At 47.7% G+C, this 23,486-nt stretch overlaps 1 protein-coding gene across 4 annotated transcripts in view; it reads right to left on the minus strand.

The window, feature by feature from the left end:
* The window catches only part of LOC119973425 (protein PHTF2-like), a 181,368-nt gene that overhangs the window by 55,729 nt on the left and 102,153 nt on the right, over positions 1 to 23,486 (minus strand). For all 4 annotated transcript variants that reach the window (XM_038811528.1, XM_038811526.1, XM_038811525.1 and 1 more), the window contains one exon: positions 18,326 to 18,382. In XM_038811528.1, coding sequence (XP_038667456.1) covers positions 18,326 to 18,382 — 57 coding nt within the window. The remainder of the gene's footprint in view (positions 1 to 18,325; positions 18,383 to 23,486) is intronic.

The raw sequence follows: 23,486 nt of genomic DNA on the forward strand, positions 1-23,486 counted from the left end.
AGACCACGCACAGAAGCAGCTCTGAGGGAGACGTCTTAGACACCACCACTGAAGAGGCATCACATCGGTCACCCACACAATCCACCAACACAAATACTCACACCTCGGTAGGATTAACTAGTAGGCAAGCCTCTGGGCCACTCACTGCTGGGCACCTCAGAATTGAAGATCCACAGCAGGCGGGAGCAAAGCCATTGCAGGCAACAAGCACTTGGAGGGATCCCGGAGCCCAGGACTCTGCTGAGCCCCTGGCTGATGACCTTCCCCTGGGTCTGGTCGCTCCAGAGCAGCTGGAACTGCAAAGGCAGAGTCGTGAGCTTCAGCAGGGGAATGACAAAATTTTTCCTCAGACTGCAAGGCCAACTGGTGAAGTTCCATCACCTTCTGTCTGAAGAGGTGATGCAATCAATCCAACTCAATGATGCCAAGAGAGGGTGGATACTGCCATGGAGACCTTGGTGCAGGACATGCACTCCATGGTGAAGGATGTCCGCTCCGTAGCTCAGCTCATGACCTCCATGGCTGAGGTCGAGCTCCGTGGTGTAGGGCTTCAACTACACTGTGTAGGCGCTAATTGGAATCCACGAGTGTCAGCACCAGAGGATGGTGGGGCTATTGAATCTCACTCCAACTGCTCCTCTAACCCACGGAGGGGCACAGGGTCCCCCGGGCACTCGAAGGGAAGAGGATTGACATGAGCACAATCCAGGGCCATCCACCAAGGGGAAGCCCAGTCCATCTGACACTGATGAGCGACCCATCCCCTGGCCAGTACACCGAGGAGAGTAGCACTGCAACATCAGTGCTGTTCACATGTAGGCCCGGACCCTCAAGGGGTCATCTCCACTATAGTCATCTCAGGCACAGGGCATGGACGGCAGCAAGCTGCCTCAAACTCAGCTGTGGAACCTGTGGATATACTTAGATGTAGTGGGAGGGCGAGGAAGAGTAAGAAACTGTAGGCATCTAGTGGGCATGGAAACCTTGGCACTAGTTGGCTCTAGTATTAAACATTACTTTGTTCATCAGTAGATCCTCCACTCTGTCATTTCATGGCGCCATGTTCCGCAACCCCCCCCCCCCCCCGGGCCCCTCCTCCGGCAACAACGCCCCCCACCCGGCACTTGTGGAGTGTGAGAATGGCAGCACTATGTCTCTCCCAACTCCCACACTGATGACTCAATAAAGACACACCGCTGCTGCTGGCATGGGCCACCTGCCCCTAGATAAACACTCAGGCCTTCATTTTTGCCACTCTTCTCCGCTGGTGAGGAGGCTGTGAGCTGACAAAGTGCAGAGAGGCCCCCCTGCAGCAGATGAGGCCATCCAGTATCGCTGTACCCAAAGATAAACCCGTTCATTGGCAGGACGTGTTGAGCTCTTTGCCATGCACGAGTCAGACAATTCGCTGAGGACCAGCACTAGTCTTCAATGCAAGTCATCATCATTCTCCTGCACAGTCCAGTTTGAGCGCCCTGTCCATGAACTTGGCTACCATCACAAGAACCTACTACTGGCAGCACAGCACTGATGAGATGACACACCGCATGGTGGAAGAGCTCTTCACTCCCTCGTCCCGGTCGTCACCAAGCCATGGGGCTGTGAGGGCGTTCCTAGCCCTTTGGTCAATGCAGGCCCTGGACATGACCCAAGACTCTGCCTTCTCCTCCTCTGTGGGTTGCCCTGCGCTTCCCTCCTCATCTGAGGAGAGGTGGTGTCCCCATCTCCTCCTGGTTCAGCCGGTCTCCCTTCTGCAGCGCCAAGTTATGGGGAACGCAGCAGACCATAATTATGCAGGGCACTGTAGGGAGGCAGTGGCGTAATGGTATTGTCACTGGACTAGTAATCCAGGCATGCAGGGTAATGCTCTGAGGATCCAGGTTTGAATCCCACCACGGCAGATGGCGAAATTGGAATCCAATAAAAATCTGAAATTAAAAGATGATCATGAAATCATTGTCAATTATTGTAAAAACCCATCTGGTTCGCTAATGCCCTTTATGGAAGGAAATCTGCCATCCTCACCTGGTCTGGCCTACATGTGACTCCAGATCCACAGCAATGTGGTTGACTCTTTAAAACAAAGCCACTCAGATCGAAGGGAAGTAGGGATGGGCAACAAATTATGGCCTTCCCTGCGTGCCCACATCCCATGAAAGAATAAAGGAAAAAAAAAACCTCTGGAGGCTATATTGTAGGACATACCCCGACTGGCCCAAACAGCAGAACGACATCTTCAGCAGCCCTATCGCCTACTCAACCAGTTCGAGCGTTGGCACAAAAGTACCATTGCAGCAAGTCTCCACAGCTGTTTGTGGCCTCTGCACTGGTGTCGTCAGCCACCTCCTGAGTGGGTTAATTTGAAACCAAACTCTTTTATTAATAAGTATTGCCAAATCGTGGGCCCTGATGTTGAAGCCCGGGTTAAATATCTGGTTAACCCAACTCTCCCGAAGCTTAACCTGGGCCGGGAATCTCCCCTACCTGGCGGGGCGGGGGGGCCCAGCGGGACGGAGTGGTGTGAACCACTCCGGCTTTGGGCCTCCCCAAAGGTGTGGAATTCTCCGCACCTTTAGGGGCTAGGCCCAGGCCAGAGTGGCTCCCGCTCCGCTGGCCGGCGCGAACGGCCTTCGGCGCCCCGCCAGCCGGGGCCGAAAGGCCTTCGCCGGCCTGCGGAAGTCCGCACATGCGCCGGTGCGTCAGCGGCTGCTGACATCATACCGGCGCATGCACAGGGGAGGGGGTCTCTTCTGCCCCCACCATGGTGAAGGCCATGGCAGGGCGGAAGAAAAAGAGTGTCCCCACGGCACAGGCCCGCCCGCCGATCGGCGCAGCACGATCCCCACCCCCGCCGTTTCCCGGGTGGCGGAGAATTCGGGCCACGGCGGGGGCGGGATTGACGCCGGCCCCGGGCGATTCTCCGACCCCCCGGGGGGGGTCAGGGAATTCCGTCCCAGGTCTCTTACCCGCAGGTGGGTCTCCTGCAACAGCACCACATTGAACTGGGTTATGGGGATAGGGTGAAGGCACCGGTATAAGTTCTCCCCCCGCCCTCCCCCCCTCACTAGTCGCTTGTTGCTGACCAGCGAAGGACGGCATAGACATTCACAAAATGCAATACCACTCCCCCCTCACGGACTGTCAGGTGCAGCAATCGGCCTTGCACAGGCTCCTTGACCCCCAAGATTACTGACTGAAAATACGTGGCCAACAGGATAGCCATCCGCCCGCCAGAATGACAGGCCAGGGGACTCATGTAGGAGCCCCTCGCCACTCCAGCAGCATTCGACTCCCAGAACGGTGTGGGTTTCTTGCAGGAAGCGCACCACATACTTCCAATCATTGAGCACCTTTAGTGCTCAAAAGGAGTCATTCTCCCCCCCCCCCCCCCCCCCCCCCCCCCACCCCAGTGAGAGGATCTCCCTGCCTCATGAGGGAGGGATGCAACACATTCCGAAGTCCCCCACTCTGGCCTTAGAGCCTGGACTCTCATGGAACCCCATCTAAGTACCTCACAGTCACCCTGCCCCCAGGGGCGAGTCTCGGAATAATGTATTCAAATGAGGTCCCAGGCTCCTGCGACATGTTTGGCATTATTCCACCGATGAGGGGGCTTGAAAATCGGAAATCGTGATCTTGCCAGAATCAGATTTTCCAATTCTTGCCAGATTTTGGACCCGCGTCACGGTCTCGATGGTAGTTAACATGAGCTCAAAATCGTCCCATAGGCTCTGATGAAGCTCAAAACATAGATAATGAAGAGATCCAGAAGTTGACAAAGTCTCATATGAACTCAAAAGCTTTGGGAGTCGGGTAAATTCTGAGGTTTTGGATAAGAAATTGGTTGAAGGGGTAGAATGATACAGCAATTGGGGTCACAGGTGTTAGTGCTGGGACATTCAATCATATCTAACTAATTTGAATTTATATCAGTGACTTCTGCCAAGATCTCGTGATCCTAAACAGAGTCAGATTCTTAAACAAAATGACCGCCGAGATGCAAAAGCAGAATCTCCATTTATATCTCCGGCCATTTCTGGCAGTTTAGGAAAAGGGGGAGGTTGAAATCCCAACACACTGCAATTTAGTAATTGCCGGCATCATTATAAAAGTGGGTGTTTGAGAATGTCTGCAATTTGAGGTACCTTGTTTTCACTCTGAAATCACAGAATGAAAGTGCAGAATGGGCACCAACCATGGATTGGAGGATAAATTAGTAAATGGTGCTGCCTCTGTTACAGTTCATCATGAAATTCTTTAGCCCGAGTTGTTTTTTGTTTTTAATAAGTGAGCAATGACAGTGTTTTGATTATTAAATAATACAGCTGCCAAGTGGTTACTTCTGACAACTGGCAAGCAGTCAAGTAAAAAAAATGGGGAATTTACAAACATTGTAAATGTGGAAAAGTCTTCCAAAGCATTAGAATAGATTATCGATTGGATAAAGTGCACTTCTCCTTGGTACAATATTGAAAGGCGTCCCGTTGTGAGATCCAGAGTTAATTGTTTAAATTCTCTCTCCATTCATTCATTCTTTGCTAATCAGATCAGCCAACTGTTTGGCTGTTTGAAAGCCTTTTAACTTGGTCACTTCTGTATTAATTCATCCCAGTTTCTGCCTGACAAGCCCAACTCTAGGCATCCATATCATCAGAGAGATTAAATAAATTCTGCCCGTCGACACTGCCTGGATGAAGGCAGGATCACAATGTTGGGATTGATCCCAACCCCTGCTTCTCGCCTCAAAAAGAAAAATGTTGGCCATGGACTCAGAAAAGTATTAGATTTGAAAAATTAAATAAAAAAGACAGTACAAGATGATCAAATTTGCAGATAATACTAACCTATGATAGGAGTAGTGAAATCGAAAGAGACAACACAGAAATTTCATAATGAATATAAAGTATGCGAGCAAGAAGAGCAAAAATGGTGGTTGAAACTTAGAACAAACAAATACAAAATACCACGGTTAGGGAATTAATAATAAGTAATACATGCAGTTTGTGATTAGTGTTCAAATAGCAATGGGTTACATTAGAAGAGATCCATGTCTTGGTAACTTGACAAAGAATGCCCAATCAGTGCAGAACAGCAATCAACAAAGTTTTTGTTTTAAGTTTAGTGTACCCAATTCATTTTTTCCCCCCAATTAATGGGCAATTTAGCGTGACCAATCCACCACATCTTTTTGGGTTGTGGGGGCGAAACCCACGCAAAGACAGGGAGAATGTGCAAACTCCACATGGAGTGACCCAGAGCGGGATCGAACCTGGGACCTCGGCGCCATGAGGCAGCAATGCTAACCACTGCGCCACCGTGCTGCCCGTTGAATCAACAAAGTTAATAGAATGTTAACAGAGCACAATAAATAAGTACTCATAATCAAACTGTACAGTTTCCTGATCAGACTACATACAGCATAAGTAAAATTTCCAATTTTTGTCAAGGTACAGTCGGAACATGTAAGCACTCGGAGCAGTGCAGAGAAAAGCACAGGAATGCTTATGTGCCTCTGGCATCTCGATTGTGAATAAAGTCTGGAAAAACCTTAAAATGACCAGCTGAGAAATTATAGGCATAAACAAAATTGTATACAGTATGGGAAATCTGGAAAATTATTTTAAATTTAATTGAAGGAGCTGGACAAGGGAGTTGCAACTTTAAGGTTTCTTCATAGAATGAATAATAAATGAAATGGGTTCTTGTTAGAGCAGAAGTACAAACTCTAAATAATTTCAGAACTAACTAGTTGCTACAATGAGAAACTTCAGGACCATTCTGGTTGGAGTAGCTGAAATGGACTTCCTCATCTATAACTATCTTGTGACATGCCTCTAAGGCTTGTGACCGAGCAAAAGCTGCATCTGTGCTTCATTTAACAAGTTTTATGTTCACAACTGGTAGTTTGAAATGCTTTTAGGTACGCGATGATTTCTTGTGGAAGATAATAAAAATCTTTGGATACAGCTGGCAATCCTTGCACGCAATATATAAATGCATAATTTATGCTTTCCAGGAAGAATGTATGTAAAATAACAGAAAATTGCAATGAACACAGAGGTGGCCATTGCCATGGTTATCTCCACTATTTCCAATACTATATTCAACCTGATCAATTCAAGCAGCCATTCACACGAAGTTCACCAACCCAGGCAAGTAGTGCTGTTAAGAATGCTGCATATTGAAAGTATGTGGATGTTTGCACATTTTTGCCTTTTTTGCTTCCTTTCTGATTATGTCTGTAACTGTTTATAAAGCCAAAAACTACCTCAATAAAATTGTTTATTAAAAATAAGAATGCTGCATATTTATCAGTAATTAAATGTTATGGATAAGAGGAATCACAATAGCTTTGCCAATGAACCATGAGGTGTAAACTTATAAAACATTTACAGGATTGTGCCTGTGATGAGCACATGTTCATGACACTAAGTTCATATACTAATTATAACTGTAATACATTGCAAATAATTGCTAAGGCTGGAGATTTTGTTTTATTTCTAACGAGGCAATGTTCAGAAATGCGATGCTGAATAGAGCAAGGAACTGAAGTGTTTATGCTGTCAATTAAACATGATGCACATTGTGCTAGAATCTTTGATAGCAAGATACATGGGATTGAGATTTAGGGGGAGTCCCAGTGATTGCCAATGGAAGTGCACCAAGTGCTTTGGAGACTTTCAGCCAGGGATTCATAAATCTATCTTTGAAAAGTGCCTATGTTTTTAAAGTTGAGGGTGTGAAGAGGTGGTAGCCAATGCCAGAAGGCTTCTCAATATTCTGTAGCACTCAGAATCTCATTAGTGTAATAAAAAGTGTGCACCTTCAAGAATAACGTATTAATAACACACATATTAGTTTTGGATGTGTGGTGCAGTACACATAAAACATAAAAATACGCTGCAGTGCAATTCATATCCATGCTTTTAGTACTTATCCATGTACTCTGTGTAGCAAAATAGTAAAGACATTTACTTAATAAATGTATTTATCATTTTGGTACTGGTAGCACATAGAGGAAAATCTTTCATTGAACCCTTTGAATCACACAGCATATATTCAAAACTTGAATCAAAAAACCAGGCCAGAATCCATAGCACAACTGACCATGGCAGTGTACAAGTGTACAAACACAAAATCATTTCCTGGGGTACTTACCAGTGTAATAAACTGTAAAAAGTAATAATAATATAATAATCTTTATTAGTGTCACAAGTAGGATTCATTAACACTACAATGAAGTTATTGGGAAAATCCCCTAGTCACCATACTCCGGCACCTGTTCGGGTACACTGAGGGAGAATTCAGAATGTCCAATTCACCTGACAAGCACGTCTTTCGGGACTTGTGTGAGGAAACCGGAGCACCCGGAGGAAATCCATGCAGACATAGGGAGAACGTGCAAAGTCCACACAATGGCCCAAGCCGGGAATTGAACTTGGGGCCCTGCCGCTGTGAAGCAATGGTGCTAACCACTATGCTACAGTGCCGCACATATAAATAATACTAAAAAGGACACATTTAATGAAAGACTAATATGACTACTTAGTAACTGATACACTGACAGAAATGGCATGATGTAGAAATAAAACAAAGGTAACAATACAGGGATAGTATTCAGCAAAATAGTCATAAAACATAAGACCATAAGACAGAAGAGCAGAATTAGGTCACTCAGCCAATCGAGTCTGTTCCGCCATTCAATCATGGCTGATATTTTTCTCATCCCCAATCTCCTGCCTTCTCCCCATAACCCCTGATCCCCTTATTGATGAAAAACGTATCTATCTCTTGTTTTAAAGATACTCAGTGACGGCCTCCGCAGCCTTCTGCGGCAAAGAGTTCCACAGCTTCACCACCCTCTGGCTGAAAAGATTCCTCCTCATCTCTGTTTTAAAGGAGCGTCCGTTTAGTCTGAGATTGTGTCCTCTGCTTCTAGTTTTTCCTATAGGTGGAAACATCCTCTCCACGTCCACTCAATCCAGGTCACACAGCATCCTGTAAGTTTCAATAAGATCCCCCCTCATCCTTCTAAACTCCGAGTACTGACCCAGAGTCCTCAACCGTTCCTCATATGACAAGCTCTTCATTCCAGGGATCATTCTTGTGAACCTCCTCTGGACCCTTTCCAACAGAGCCTAGCAACTGAACACTGCACTAATGGAAGCACCTTAATTTGAATCCAATTTCTGATTGACTATATTAGTTAATCCTCTCGGCTATTACATAGAGCACTGGGACCCTGAACATTCCTAACAACATAGATGCTCACTGCCCACTCTTTTAATCAGCAGAAAAATCAGTAAGATTAATTCCATGCTATTCTATGAAAATAATTACTAAGTAATTTATTGCTTAGTGGCCATGAATCTAACTAGATGTTAAAAGTTCGAGGCATGTAACAATTACAAATAGAATAGTTAATAAAAGTACAAAATTATACTTTAAAATGAGGGCAATTAAAAAATGCAATGCAGGAACTATTTCAGAAAACAAAATATAGTTGTTTATATTTTTGGGCAGGGAAATAAGGAAATATTCTTCATCCTGCACTTATGTGACTATGGTCTACACCTGGACCAGAGGGGTACTAATATCCTCGGGGGGAGGTTTGCTAATGCTCTTCGGGAGGGTTTAAACTAGTTCAGCAGGGGATTGGGAACCTGAATTGTAGCTCCAGTACACACGAAGCTAAGAGTAGTGAGGTCATGAGTAAGGTTTCAAAGTTGTAGGAGTGTACCGGCAGGAAGGAAGGTGGTCTAAAGTGCGTCTGCTTCAATGCCAGGAGCATCCGGAATAAGGTGGGTGAGCTTGCGGCATGGGTTAGTACCTGGGACTTCGATGTTGTGGCCATTTCGGAGACATGGATAGAGCAGGGCGAGGAATGGTTGTTGCAGGTACCGTGGTTTAGATATTTCAGTAAGTTCAGGGAAGGTGGTAAGAGAGGGGGAGGGGTGGCATTGTTAGTCAAGGACAGTATTACGGTGGCTGAGAAGACATTTGATGAGGACTCGAATACTGAGGTAGTATGGGCTGAGTTAAGAAACAGGAAAGGAGAGGTCACCCTGTTAGGGCTTTTCTATAGGCCTCCGAAAAGTTCCAGAGATGTAGAGGAAAGGATTGCAAAGATGATTCTGGATAGGAGCGAAAATAACAGGGTAGTTGTTATGGGGGACTTTAACTTTCCAAATATTGACTGGAAACACTATAGTTTGAGTACTTTAGATGGATCCGTTTTTGTCCAATGTGTGAAGGAGGGTTTCCTGATGCAGTATGTAGATAGGTCAACAAGAGGCGAGGCCATATTGGATTTGGTACTGGGTAATGAACCAGGACAGGTTTTAGATTTGGAGGTTGGTGAGCATTTTGGTGATAGTGACCACAATTCGATTACGTTTACTTTAGCGATGGAAAGGGATAGGTAAAAAACACAGGGCAAGAGTTATTGCTGGGGGAAAGGCAGTTATGATGCGATGAGGCAAGACTTGGGATGCATCGCCTGGAGAGGAAAACTGCAGGGGATGGACACAATGGAAATGTGGAGCATGTTCAAGGAACAGCTACTGCGTGTCCTTGATAAGTATGTACCTGTTAGGCAGGGAGGAAGTGGTCGAGTGAGGGAACCATGGGTTACTAAAGCAGTTGAATCACTTGTCAAGAGGAAGAAGGAGGCTTATGTGAAGATGAGACGTGATGGTTCAGTTGGGTCGCTTGAGAGTTACAAGTTAGCTAGGAAGGCTCAAAAGAGAGAGCTAAGAAGAGCCAAGCGAGGACATGGGAAGTCTTTGGCAGGTAGGATCAAGGATAACCCTAAAGCTTTCTATAGGTATGTCAGGAATAAAAGAATGACTAAGGTAAGAGTAGGGCCAGTCAAGGACAGTAGTGGGAAGTTGTGTGTAGAGTCCGAGGAGATAGGAGAGGTGCTAAATGAGTATTTTTCGTCAGTATTCACACAGGAAAAAGACAAAGTTGTCGAGGAGAATACTGAGATACAGGCTACTAGACTAGAAGGGCTTGAGGTTCATAAGGAGGAGGTGTTAGCGATTCTGGAAAGTGTGAAAATAGATAAGTCCCCTGGGCCGGATGGGATTTATCCTAGGATTCTCTGGGAAGCTAGGGAGGAGATTGCTGAGCCTTTGGCTTTGATCTTTAAGTCATCTTTGTCTACAGGAATAGTGCCAGAGGACTGGAGGATAGCAAATGTTGTCCCCTTGTACAAGAAGGGGAGTAGAGATAACCCCGGTAACTATAGGCCAGTGAGCCTTACTTCTGTTGTGGGAAAAGTCTTGGAAAGGTTTATAAGAGATAGGATGTATAATCATCTGGAAAGGAATAATTTGATTAGAGATAGTCAACATGGTTTTGTGATCGTGCCTCACAAACCTCATTGAGTTCTTCGAGAAGGTGACCAAACAGGTGGATGAGGGTAAAGCAGTTGATGTGGTGTATATGGATTTCAGTAAAGCGTTTGATAAGGTTCCCCACGGTAGGCTATTGCAGAAAATACAGAGGCTTGGGATTCAGGGTGATTTAGCAGTTTGGATCAGACATTGGCTAGCTGATAGAAGACAAAGAGTGGTGGTTGATGGGAAATGCTCTGACTGGTGTCCAGTTACTAGTGGTGTGCCACAAGGATCTGTTTTGGGGTGTTGCTGTTTGTCATTTTTATAAATGACCTGGAGGAGGGCATAGAAGGATGGGTGAGTAAATTTGCAGATGACACTAAAGTCGGTGGAGTTGTGGACAGTGCAGAAGGATGTTACAAGTTACAGAGGGACATAGATAAGCTGCAGAGCTGGGCTGACAGGTGGCAAATGGAGTTTAATGCAGAAAAGTGTGAGGTGATTCATTTTGGAAGGAATAACAGAAAGGCAGAGTACTGGGCTAATGGTAAGATTCTTGGTAGTGTGGACGGACGAGCAGAGAGATCTCGGTATCCATGTCCATAGATCCCTGAAAGTTGCCACCCAGGTTGAGAGGGTTGTTAAGAAGGCGTACGGTGTGTTAGCTTTTATTGGTAGAGGAATTGAGTTTCGGAGCCATGAGGTCGTGTTGCAGTTGTACAAAACTCTGGTGCGGCCGCATTTGGAGTATTGTGTGCAGTTCTGGTCGCCACATTATAGGAAGAATGTGGAAGCATTGGAAAGGGTTCAGAGGAGATTTACAAGAATGTTGCCTGGTATGGAGGGAAGATCATATGAGGAAAGGCTGAAGGACTTGAGGCTGTTTTCGTTAGAGAGAAGGTTAAGAGGTGACTTAATTGAGGCATACAAGATGATCAGAGGATTAGATAGGGTGGACAGTGAGAGCCTTTTTCCTCGGATGGTGATGTCCAGCACGAGGGGACATAGCTTTAAATTGAGGGGAGATAGATATAGGACAGATGTCAGAGGTAGGTTCTTTACTCAGAGAGTAGTAAGGGCGTGGAATGTCCTGCCTGCAACAGTAGTGGACTCGCCAACACTAAACGCATTCAAATGGTCATTGGATAGGCATATGGACGATAAGGGAATATTGTAGAGGGACTTTAGAGGGGTTTCACAGGACGGCACAACATCGTGGGCCGAAGGGCCTGTACTGTGCTGTAATGTTCTATGTTCTATGAAAATGAGAAATATCGACTTCCGGTTGCGGCTATGACCAGCTAAGTCGCACATTTGGCAGCTCCTGCAACAAAGGTGTTTAAGGGCCGATTGGAGGGCCCCGACGGTACTGTAAAGACGAATCCCGGTGGGGGAAGGCTCCCTGAGGAGAGTGAGACCAACCTTATGGTCGGTACTCGGAGAGGGGCGACAAAAAAAGCGGCAGCAGCTCCCCAAAAAAAGCGGGGGAAGAGGACCAAAATGGCGGCCGGTGGCGCACTAGAAGATTGGAGAAAATGGGCGGAGGAGCAGCAGGCCGCTCTCCTCCGGTGTTTTACGGAGCTGAAAGTGGAACTCTTAGAGTCTATGAACGCGACGACCACAAGGCTGATGGGGGCCCAGGCGACCCAAGAGGCGTCGAAAGAGAGCTGCAGCAGGAGATGGCGGTGAGGGAGGAGGAAGCCACGGTCCTCGTGGGAAAGGTGGAGGTGCACGAGGCACTCCACCTGAAATGGCAGAGCCGCTTTGAGGAGCTGGACACGCGAATGAGGCGGAAGAACTTGAGGATCCTGGGCCTAGCAGAAGGCCTGGAGGGGCCTGATCTCCCGAAATATGTAGCGGAGATGTTGAGCTCCCTGATGGGAGAGGGGGCCGGTCCATCGCCCCTGGAGCTGGAAGAAGCATATCGGGTCATGGCTAGGCGGCCTAGGGCAAACGAGCCCCCGAGGGCGGTGCTGGTGCGGTTCCAGCGTTTCTGCGATCGGGAGAAAGTGCTGAGGTGGGCCAAGAGGGAGAAAAGCAGCAAATTGGAGAATTCGACGGTGCGGATATATCAGGACTGGAGTGCGGAGGTGGCAAAGCGGCGGGCCCGGTTTAACCGAACGAAGGCGGTGCTGCACGCAAAAAGGATCAAGTTTGGAATGCTGCAGCCAGCGCGCTTGTGGGTCACCTACAAGGACCAGCACCATTACTTTGAGACCCCAGAGGAGGCATGGACTTTTGTTCGGGAGGAAAAGCTGGACCTGAACTAGAACTTGGGAACGCCGGCGGTCGAGGCCGCCCGAGTACCCTTGACTGATCAAGTGGCCCATGTCTTTCTTAGGCCAGGTCGGAACTTGGTTAAAGTTGATGGATCGTTTGGTTTCTTTGAAACTTGTGTTATGGGGGGTTTCTTTGTTCCTTTTTGTGTGTCTCTTCCCGTTGCCAACTTCCCTAACTTCCCTAAATTATTGTTGTTGTAGGGGGGGCTTTTTTACTGTTTTTTGATCTGTTCTTTAAGGGTTATGGTTACTGTTGGTTAAGTACGTTATTATTGGGTAGTTATTTAGTTATTTAGTTATGCAGGCATAGTTATGTATTTATGTATTTATTTGCGAGTTGTTATTTATATTGTTATATTGTTAAGTTGGGGAGGCGGGATAGGGGGGGAGCAAGTGGGTTATGCGTGTTTTCTTTTTCTCTTTTTTCTTCCTCTCGTTTTAAGGGGGCTTTGTTATCGGTGTGGATGGGGACGGGGGTGGAATTGAAGATGGCGGGGTAGGGTGTGGCCGGGCGAAAGCGCGGGCTCTCCCCTGTTTCCCGCGCGCGGGACGGAGGAAGGGGGAGGAGAGAAGAGTGGGGTGTGGCCAGCAATGGCGGCTTTTCCCGCGCTGAAGCGGAGTCAGAGAGGGATGGCAGGGGGGGGGGGGGGGGGGGGGGGGGGGAGGCCCCTCCCCCCCCACATCGGGAGGAGTCGGAGTGTGGCAGGGGCAGCCGGGTCAGCGAAAACCAGCTGACTCTCGGGAGTACGATGGTGGATACACTGCGGCTAGGAGGGGTCCTAGCCAGGGGGGGGGGAAGGGGGGTTAGGGGGGGATACCGGGTTGCTGCTGGAAAGGCTGAGGACGGGAAGGGAAGAACGGGAGGAGAGGGGGGGGGGGGCCATCGCCATGGGGAACGGGTCAGAAGGGGAGGGTCGACCCGGGGCGAACAGGGGACAGAACATGGCTAATAGACAGGGGAAAGGGACGGGTCGCTCCGCGACCCGGTTGATTACTTGGAATGTGAGGGGGCTGAACGGACCGGTCAAGAGATCAAGGGTTTTTTCACACCTAAAGGGACTGCAGGCGGAAGTGGCAATGTTGCAGGAGACTCACTTGAGAGTAGTAGACCAGGTGCGCCTGAGAAGGGGGTGGGTGGGACAGGTGTTCCACTCAGGCTTGGACGCAAAGAACCGGGGGGTGGCGATTTTGGTGGGAAAGAGGGTGTCGTTCGTGGCGGCGCAGGTGGTAGCAGATAAGGAGGGTAGGTACGTGATGGTGAAGGGTAGGCTGCAGGGAGAGAATGTGGTGCTGGTAAATGTATATGCCCCGAATTGGGATGACGCGGGTTTTATGAGGCGCCTGTTGGGCCTCATTCCGGGTCTGGAGGCAGGAGGCCTGATCATGGGGGGGGACTTCAACACAGTGCTCGACCCTGGGCTGGACAGATCGAGTTCCAGGACGAATAGGAGGCCGGCAGCGGCGGAGGTACTAAGGGGGTTCATGGAGCAGATGGGGGGGGTAGACCCTTGGAGATTTGGCAGGCCAAGGGCGAGGGAGTATTCTTTTTTCTCCCACGTCCACAGGGTGTACTCCAGAATAGACTTTTTTGTACTGAGCAGGGGGCTGATTTCGAGAGTGCAGGACACGGAGTACTCGGCCATTGCGATTTCGGACCATGCACCACACTGGGTAGAGGTAGAACTGGGGGAAGCACGGGACCAGCGCCCGCTGTGGCGCCTGGATGTGGGGCTGCTGGCGGACGATGAGGTGTGCGGAAGGGTCCGGAAGGGCATTGAGAGATATCTGGGCACGAACGACACGGGCGAGGTGAAGGTGGGGGTAGTCTGGGAGGCCCTGAAAGCAGTGATCAGAGGAGAGCTGATCTCCATAAGGGCACACAGAGAAAGGAAGGAGAGGCAGGAGAGGGAGAGACTGGTGGGGGAACTTATAGAAGTGGACAGGAGATATGCGGAGACACCAGAGGAGGGGCTGTTGAGGGAGCGGCGCAGTTTACAGGCCCAGTTTGACCTACTGACCACTAGGAAGGCGGAGACGCAATGGAGAAGGGCACAGGGTGCGGTCTATGAGTACGGGGAAAAGGCGAGCAGGATGCTAGCACACCAGCTGCGCAAGCGAGATGCAGCCAGAGAGATTGGGGGAGTGAGAGAGAAGGGAGGGAACGTAGTGCAGAAGGGGCAAGAGGTGAACGGGGTCTTCAGGGATTTCTACAGGGAATTGTACCGGTCTGAGCCGCCCAGGAGGAGGGGGGGAATGGAGAACTTCCTCGATAGATTGAGGTTCCCAAAGGTCCAGGAGGAACGGGTGGAGGGGCTGGGGGCGCCGATAGAGCTGCAGGAACTAGTTAAAGGGATAGGCCAGATGCAGGCGGGGAAGGCGCCGGGGCCGGATGGGTTCCCGGTGGAATTTTATAAGAAGTATGTGGACTTGGTGGGTCCAGTGCTGGTGCGAGCCTTCAATGAGGCGCGAGAGGGGGGGGCTCTGCCCCCGACAATGTCACAGGCCCTGATCTCCTTGATCCTGAAGCGGGACAAAGACCCTGTACAGTGCGGGTCCTATAGGCCTATCTCCCTCTTGAATGTAGATGCCAAACTGTTGGCAAAGGTCCTGGCAACCAGAATAGAGGATTGTGTGCCAGGGGTAATCCATGAGGACCAGACGGGTTTCGTAAAGGGACGACAACTTAATACAAATGTCCAGAGGCTGTTGAATGTAATTATGATGCCAGCAGTGGAGGGGGAGGCTGAGATAGTGGTAGCACTGGATGCGGAGAAGGCATTCGATAGGGTGGAGTGGGAATACCTGTGGGAGACGCTGGAACGGTTTGGGTTTGGGGAGGGATTTATCAAGTGGGTGAAGCTGCTGTATTCGGCCCCGATGGCGAGTGTGGTTACAAACGGGAGGAGGTCGGAGTATTTTGGACTCCATCGAGGTACCAGGCAGGGATGCCCCCTATCCCCCTTACTATTTGCATTAGCGATCGAACCGTTGGCGATGGCACTGAGGGGTTCAGGGGGTTGGAGAGGACTGACAAGGGGAGGGGAGGAGCATCGGGTATCACTCTATGCGGATGATTTGTTGTTGTATGTGGCGGATCCGGAAGGGGGAATGCCGGAGGTAATGGAAATACTAGCGGAGTTTGGGGACTTTTCGGGATATAAATTAAATGTGGGTAAAAGTGAGGTCTTTGTGATACACCCGGGAGATCAGGGGGAGGGAATTGGGCGGCTCCCCTTTAGGAGAGCAGTAAAGAGCTTCAGGTACTTGGGGGTGCAGGTGGCAAGGAACTGGGGGACCCTCCACAAGCTGAACTTTTCAAGGCTGGTGGAGCAGATGGAGGAGGAGTTCAAGAGGTGGGACATGGTACCGCTGTCGTTAGCAGGGAGGGTGCAGTCAGTCAAAATGACGGTCCTCCCGAGGTTCTTGTTTCTGTTCCAGTGCTTGCCCATCTTCCTCCCCAGGGCCTTCTTCAAGAAGGTAACTAGCAGCATTATGGGCTATGTGTGGGCGCATGGCACCCCTAGAGTGAGAAGGATTTTCTTGGAACGGAGTAGGGACAGTGGAGGATTAGCGCTACCCAATCTTTCCGGATACTACTGGGCGGCGAACGCATCGATGGTGCGCAAGTGGGTGATGGAGGGGGAGGGGGCAGCTTGGAAACGTATGGAGAGGGCGTCCTGCGGCAATACAAGCCTGGGGGCGCTAGTAACGGCACCATGGCCGCTCCCCCCCACAAGGTATACCACGAGTCCGGTAGTGGCGGCCACCCTTAAAATCTGGGGGCAGTGGAGGCGACACAGGGGGGAAGTGGGGGGTCTGATGGCGGCGCCACTGAGAGGGAACCACAGATTTGTCCCGGGGAACACTGGCGGGGGATTCCAGAGCTGGCACAGGGCGGGCATCAGGCAACTGAGGGACATGTTCATAGAGGGGAGGTTTGCGAGCCTGGGAGAGCTGGAGGAGAGGTTTGAGCTCCCCCCGGGGAACACGTTTAGATACCTGCAGGTGAAGGCATTTGCCAGACGACAGGTGGAAGGATTCCCCTTGCTTCCCGATGGAGGGGCGAGTGATAGGGTGCTGTCAGGGGCCTGGGTCGGAGAAGGGAAGGTCTCGGACATCTACAAAATAATGCAGGAGGTGGAGGAGGTACCGATAGAGGAGCTGAAAGACAAGTGGGAAGCGGAGCTGGGAGAGCAGATAGAAGATGGGACATGGGCGGATGCCCTAGAGAGGGTCAATTCGTCATCGTCGTGCGCAAGGTTGGGCCTCATCCAATTTAAGGTGCTGCACAGAGCCCATATGACGGGGACTAGGATGAGTCGGTTCTTCGGGGGGGAGGACAGGTGTGTTAGGTGTTCGGGAAGCCCTGCGAACCATGTACATATGTTCTGGATGTGTCCGGCACTGGAAGAGTTCTGGGAGGGGGTGGCGGGGACGGTATCGAGAGTGGTGGGAACCAGGGTCAAACCAGGGTGGGGGCTAGCGATTTTTGGGGTTGGGGTGGAGCCAGGAGTACAGGAGGCAAGGGAGGCCGGAATATTGGCCTTTGCGTCCTTGGTAGCTCGGAGAAGGATCTTGATTCAGTGGAGGGACACAAGGCCACCAAGCGTTAACACCTGGTTAAACGACATGGCAAGCTTCATCCAATTGGAAAGAATCAAATTCGCCCTGAGAGGGTCGGTACAGGGGTTCTTCCGGCGGTGGCAGCCCTTCCTTGACTTTCTGGATCAGAAATAGGAACCGAAGGCCGGAACAGCAGCAACCCGGGGAGAAAAGGGGGGGGGGGGGAAAGGGAGGGGGGATAGCAACGAAGGGAGCACGTCAGCGGGGGGCCGCGGGCAATGACTGCCCGAGGCCATCGGCAGAAAGGGAAAAACGGTTTGGTTGCTAGACTGATAGCGCGGGGGGGGGGGGGGGGGGGGCATACAGCTTTGCCAGTCCAAAGTCCATCTGAGATACATCATATCAGTATTTAAAAATTGGCTGGCATCTATAGGGGCCTCACGGTAGCATGGTGGTTAGCATCAATGCTTCACAGCTCCAGGGTCCCAGGTTCGATTCCCGGCTGGGTCACTGTCTGTGTGGAGTCTGCACGTCCTCCCCGTGTGTGCGTGGGTTTCCTCCGGGTGCTCCGGTTTCCTCCCACAGTCCAAAGATGTGCGGGTTAGGTGGATTGGCCATGCTAAATTGCCCGTAGTGTAAGGTTAATGGGGGGATTGATGGGTTACGGGTATACGGGTTACGTGGGTTTAAGTAGTGTGATCATTGCTCGGCACAACATCGAGGGCCGAAGGGCCTGTTCTGTGCTGTACTGTTCTATGTTCTATGTTCTATCTATCTCGGTGACCTTGGTCTGAGACCTAAAGCAATTTGTAGCTCAGATCATTAAACAGGAATAGAAAAGCCACTCAACTCTTCTTGCATAAAAAGGGCACTGTTGGCCACAACTGCTGCTTTGCAGTGTTACTTGCATGTAAAGAATAAACAAATACATTTGTATTCCAAAGGAATTAAATATTGCCCTTATAAAATAGATGGAAGCAGCTGTGAGAAGGACATTTCTCTTTTCATGATACCATTACAGGATACACAAATGTTTATGGAAATTTGGATTCATCTTTGTGCTATTTACTCAGCTGAGTTATCACATGCTGACCATTCGAACGCCATAGAAATTGCATTTAGAAATTTAAAATACTCTACCTTGATCTCTTTTTGTTCTACGGATTTCTCCCATATCTGTTGATCGTAAGCCCCAATCTGTAACACAGTAAATCAGTTAAAAATCATCAATGAATGTTTCATACATAATGAGAAAAACAGGTAAGAACTAAGTTGCCTGCCCAATAAAGATTACACCACAAATAGAAGACCACAGAAATTTCCCTTCACAATGTTAGCCTGATAGCTAGTGTCTCTTCAGAGGGCACCATCACCTTGAGGCATCCTCTCTTTAACCAATCTACATTAGCAGCTCCTACCACTACTGAGGGGTTGCCGATCTGCCAGTGCTCAGAAGCCCACCACTGTCCTTATTCGACGGGGCTCCAGAGGTGACAATTTACTTGACTACCTCCTCAAAAATCATTTCCAGTGTTCCAAAAAATTAATCATATTGGACTCTAAACGTTAACTTGCTACTCTCTCCACAGACACCCACAGATCTGCTGATTTTTTTCACAACTTTGTTTTTATTGCAGATCTCCTGCATCCACAGTATTTTTTTCTTAAAATTAGAATGTTTTCCAACTCAAGATACTCATCATAGCTTGCAACCCTAGGCAGTAAAACAACAGTTAAAATCACCGGATATAAAATTAGATCAGGAGATAGAAAATTTGCCAAACAGAATTTTTTCAATATGACTCCACACTGGGATTCGTTTGGGAAAGGAAGAGACTAGGGAACGTGGTAACAGTAATAATAATCTTTATTGTCACAAGTAGGCTTACATTAACACTGCAATGAAGTTACTGTGAAAAGCCCCTAGTCTCCACATTCCAGCACGTGTTTTGACATTCAGAATGTCAAAATTACCTAAAAGCACATCTTTCGGGACTTGTGGGAGGAAGCGGGAGCACCCGGAGGAAATCCACGCACAGGGAGAACGTGCAGACAGTGACCCAAACCAGGAATCGAAACTGGAATCCTTGCGCTGTGAAGTCATAGTGCTACCCATTGTGCTACCGTGCTGGTCTAGCATTCCCTGCAGAGCTTGCAATGGGAGCAGCAGCATCAGAGGGACAGAAGTCAGTAAAGGGATGAGTGAATTTTATGGACTTTACTCTGGGTAACCAGTGGAAAATTATATCAGGAGGGTGGATGGAGAACAAGGGAACAGAGACTGAGAAGAACACCGGGGAAGGGAATAGGAAGGTATTGGATTGAGGGCTAGATCATTCACCATAAATGCCTCTTGAGGTAAAGAGTAAAACAGCATTTAAAGAATTAAGATAAATGTTTGAGGAGGAGAAATATATAAACAGATCAGTTGGGGGTTGGGCTCTCGGTTAGGGAAACAAGTTTACAGGAAAGCACGCCGGCACTGGGATAGGGGGTCAAATAGCCTCTTTCTGTGCTTTAATAGTTATCCTTCTACAGCTGAGCTGAGTTGAAGCCAATGAGCGCCTGACAAGAACCCATCCAAACGTCCAATGACCTTTGTGCAATCTCTCTGGTTCAATTAAATTGGTTCCACCTGGTCTTGGCATGCAAAGTTCAATTACAGACCAGCTCTGCTGTGGCTCCCAGATCATAGTTATTACCTACAACACGCAACTGGAATTCAAAGCAAAGTCTAAAGGAAAAGAGATGGAATCTTTTAAACATCAGGTTACAGGATTATTGCAAATCAATTACAGGTAAAATACTGGGTACTAAGGCCGGTATTTTCCAGTCCTGACGTGGCTGGATACACCGCAAGAGATTTGGCAGCCCAGTCAAAGTCCATTAACTTTGACAAGCTACAGCTCTCAAAAGGGAATGAGTTGCGATATATGTAACTAACTAACGAACTTCGTCTGCAAACAGACAGCAAAGTTCCACCAGCTATCAGGACACTCTCTGCAGACTTCTAACTGTGGATGAATAAGGGGACAGTAACAGCGCTGACATATACAGGTGACTAATGGTGGAGATATAATCATCACTGGACGAGACGAGGGAAAAGAGGAAGGAAAAACTGGGCATGGAGATAGGGGGAGGACTCTAGATCGAAGCACTGCATAGGGAGAAATTCACCTCCTCATGCGCAGGGCTCAGCTTAACACAGCTAAAGAGTGCACTTGAGCACAACACGGATGGGCGGATTCTTTCTGGAAGTGGAGGACAAATGTGAATGGTGCCACGTTGCCCAGCTAACCACACCCACATGTTCTCATCATGCCCCAGATTTGTCGAGTACTGGACCGCCTTTTTCAAGGCCATGTTTAAGGTTGTGGGGGTGAGAGTGGAGCCGTGTCCACAAGTGTCGGTCTTCAGGGTATCGGAACAGCCAGAATTCTTTACGGGGAAATGGGGTCGACGCCCTAGCCTTTGCCTCCCTGATCACCCGCTGGAGATTAGCACCGCCACCCAAAGCCTCAGATTGGCTGTCTGATTTAGCGGAATACCTCAAATTAGAAAAGATAATATTCACCATCAGAGGAGGGCTTGGAAGCAATTTACCAACCCATTTGAGGACCTGTTAGTGACCAGTAACCAGTATGGGGGAGGGGCACCGAAGCAGGCAAAAGATGAAGAGAAGGGGGAGGGAGACAACTGCAAAACAGGAGGGCGCACCTGGGTCACCTCAAACAAGCCCCTGTATTATTTCAATACCATGTGGTCACATGTAAATAGTGAAACAGGGCGGCTGGGAGAACTGATTACTGGGGGCCTAATGCTAACAGGCCTGAAATCTGTATATGTGTATTCACACCGGATCACTTGAGTTTCCTCGTTTTCATTTTATTTTATACTGTGTGTTGCCTTTGGATCTTTTAGTTTTTTTCTTTAAATCTTTATTCAGCAATGTTGTTTCAAGTTAAATGCAAAAACCAATAAAAACATACTTTTTAAAAAAGTAATATAAAAAGTAATAGATGATCTTCACGTTCTCATAAAACTGGATTAAAATAGGAATTTCAGTATGTTACTAATGAAACCAAAGCTCTTCTCTCTGCTTGTTCCCTCCCTATGAATGCTTCACTCTGATGTGTCCTTTGCAGACCCTTGATTCTATCACTTCCTGTTCACAAGCTGCCTCCTGGCTCTCAGAGTTACTTTCACAATAACTGCTGATGCAAAAACATGAATAAAGATAATGAACTACAACATCTCAAGGTAAATGCAGATCTCACATAATCAAACCTCCAGGGATTCTACTAATCAGTGTTGGAAACCCTAGAACAGAAGGAGATTTATGTCCTTGGTAGAACAAGTACATGACAAGAAAAGCTATCAAAAACTGTGTTTCTCAAACGGTCATGCCAAGGAAGGACTTCTTGAAAGTCACAAATTTATTTAGCGGGTGGGGAAAGAGCAGAGAGCTTGTCCCATCAGCCACACTGGTCTTTACCATGATACTCCTATTACTTCAATTGTACTCTAAAGTACCAAAGCAATCATGAGGTAACTGACAAATGTAGTTGTGGAGCAAGAATATGGAATTCTGATTCAGCAGGCCCAGCTTCAATATAAATTCTATCTTGAATTTGAACTCAGCCACCCTCCTGGATAATAATAGGTTTAGAGTGCGTACGTAATGCTTTGTGGCACACTGAAAACAAACATGGTGAGGGAATAAATTATTTAAGAAACTAAGTCAGCAGAAAACAATTTTTGTTACAATAGGACAGCAACTGGTTTGAACAACGAACATTTGATGAAACCGCAATGTATGTTCTCAGTTTGCTAAAGAATGTTCAAACATAAGGTGTGACAACAGTATAGTGAAGCATTTTAACCTGCTCCTAGATGAGCTCTGTGGAATCATGTTGAACCTAATCAGAGCCTCCAATGGTTAGAGGGGAAAAAATCAGCATTTGAAAAAGTTCTAGACAATTTCCTGAGGAGCAGCAGCTCTAATAGGCCCCAAATCTTGAAATGCTGTCGGAACTGGAACACAAATGGAAAGTTTGGAATTCATATAATTTGAGATTGGAAACAGATGTCTTATGATGCAGAATATGAGTGCAGAAAATGGATAAAAACACTTGCACTACAACTGCAAAAGATGTGGAAACAAAAGAGGAAACTTAGGCCAACAAATTATTCAACAGATAGTACAGTAGATTTACATGTATTGAAGAAAGAGAAAATTATAGTATTGAAGAGAACATTTGTGAGAAATATTTTTTACCTCAGAAGAACACCATGTAAAAGACATGAACTTGTTACTAAATTTCAAGCATTCATAACATGTAATGCATGTGCAAAAGAATCCAGATTTTGTGAATACGGATTCCTCGCAAGTTTTACTGAGGACAAAGTCTTAATTAGGAAATAGTAGTTATCCTGTTTAATCTTCCCCCAAGGTTCACACCATTACAGATGAAAGAATCAAGCCAGGTCAGTTCAATCCAGGCAATTTCAAAGAACCAGCTGAAAGTACTGGACACATGTAAGGCTGTTCACAGCTTAAACGACCATGCACTTCAAGAGCTGCCTATTCAAGCGGCTCCAGTAAGCAAAGGACACCAGCTGCTATAATGTGAAATCCCAGACGTTACCTGGAAAAAGTGACCTCTCAATAAGCATGGATGCTCAGAATTATTTTCTAAGGATAGTAAACCTCTTAGTTTTAGTATGTCTGCCTCTGTTTAGGCTTCCTTTTCGTCCCAATAGGAACACTTTTTTTTTTTTTGCTATAGTTCTTCCTTCTTGGTGGTATTCAGTCAACCTTCATTCCATGCTGGAATGAAGAAGGATAGATTGTCTTACTGTCAACGGTTATTTTCAATCTTCAGATGGATCATTCCATCAATCAAGTGAACTACTCTATTCTAAATGTATTGAGCTTCTTGAGTGTTATGCCTGAACCCATCCAGGTGACTGGTGAGTATTCAGTCACACTGCCAACAAGCTTTTGTAAATGGTGGAAGGGCTTTAAAAGGTCAGGAATTGAGTTATTTGTCATAAGATTCCCAACCTCTGCACTGTTCTTGTAGCCATTATGTTGAAACGGCTGTTCTACTTCAGCAGTGGTGACTCCCAAGCTAATGGTGGGGGTCTCATTGATGGTAGTACCATTGAAGAAAAAAATAAATTGTGCAAGTTCCCTCTTATTTTGAGGTGGCTGTTGCCAGTCACTTTGCAGCCCCAATATTAATATAATTGAGCTCCTACCTTAAATGGAACTGAAAGTGGAGCAAGCAGTCTCACT

This window comes from Scyliorhinus canicula, chromosome 11 (assembly GCF_902713615.1).
Source record: "Scyliorhinus canicula chromosome 11, sScyCan1.1, whole genome shotgun sequence".
In the NCBI taxonomy this organism is placed as follows: Eukaryota; Metazoa; Chordata; class Chondrichthyes; order Carcharhiniformes; family Scyliorhinidae; genus Scyliorhinus; species Scyliorhinus canicula.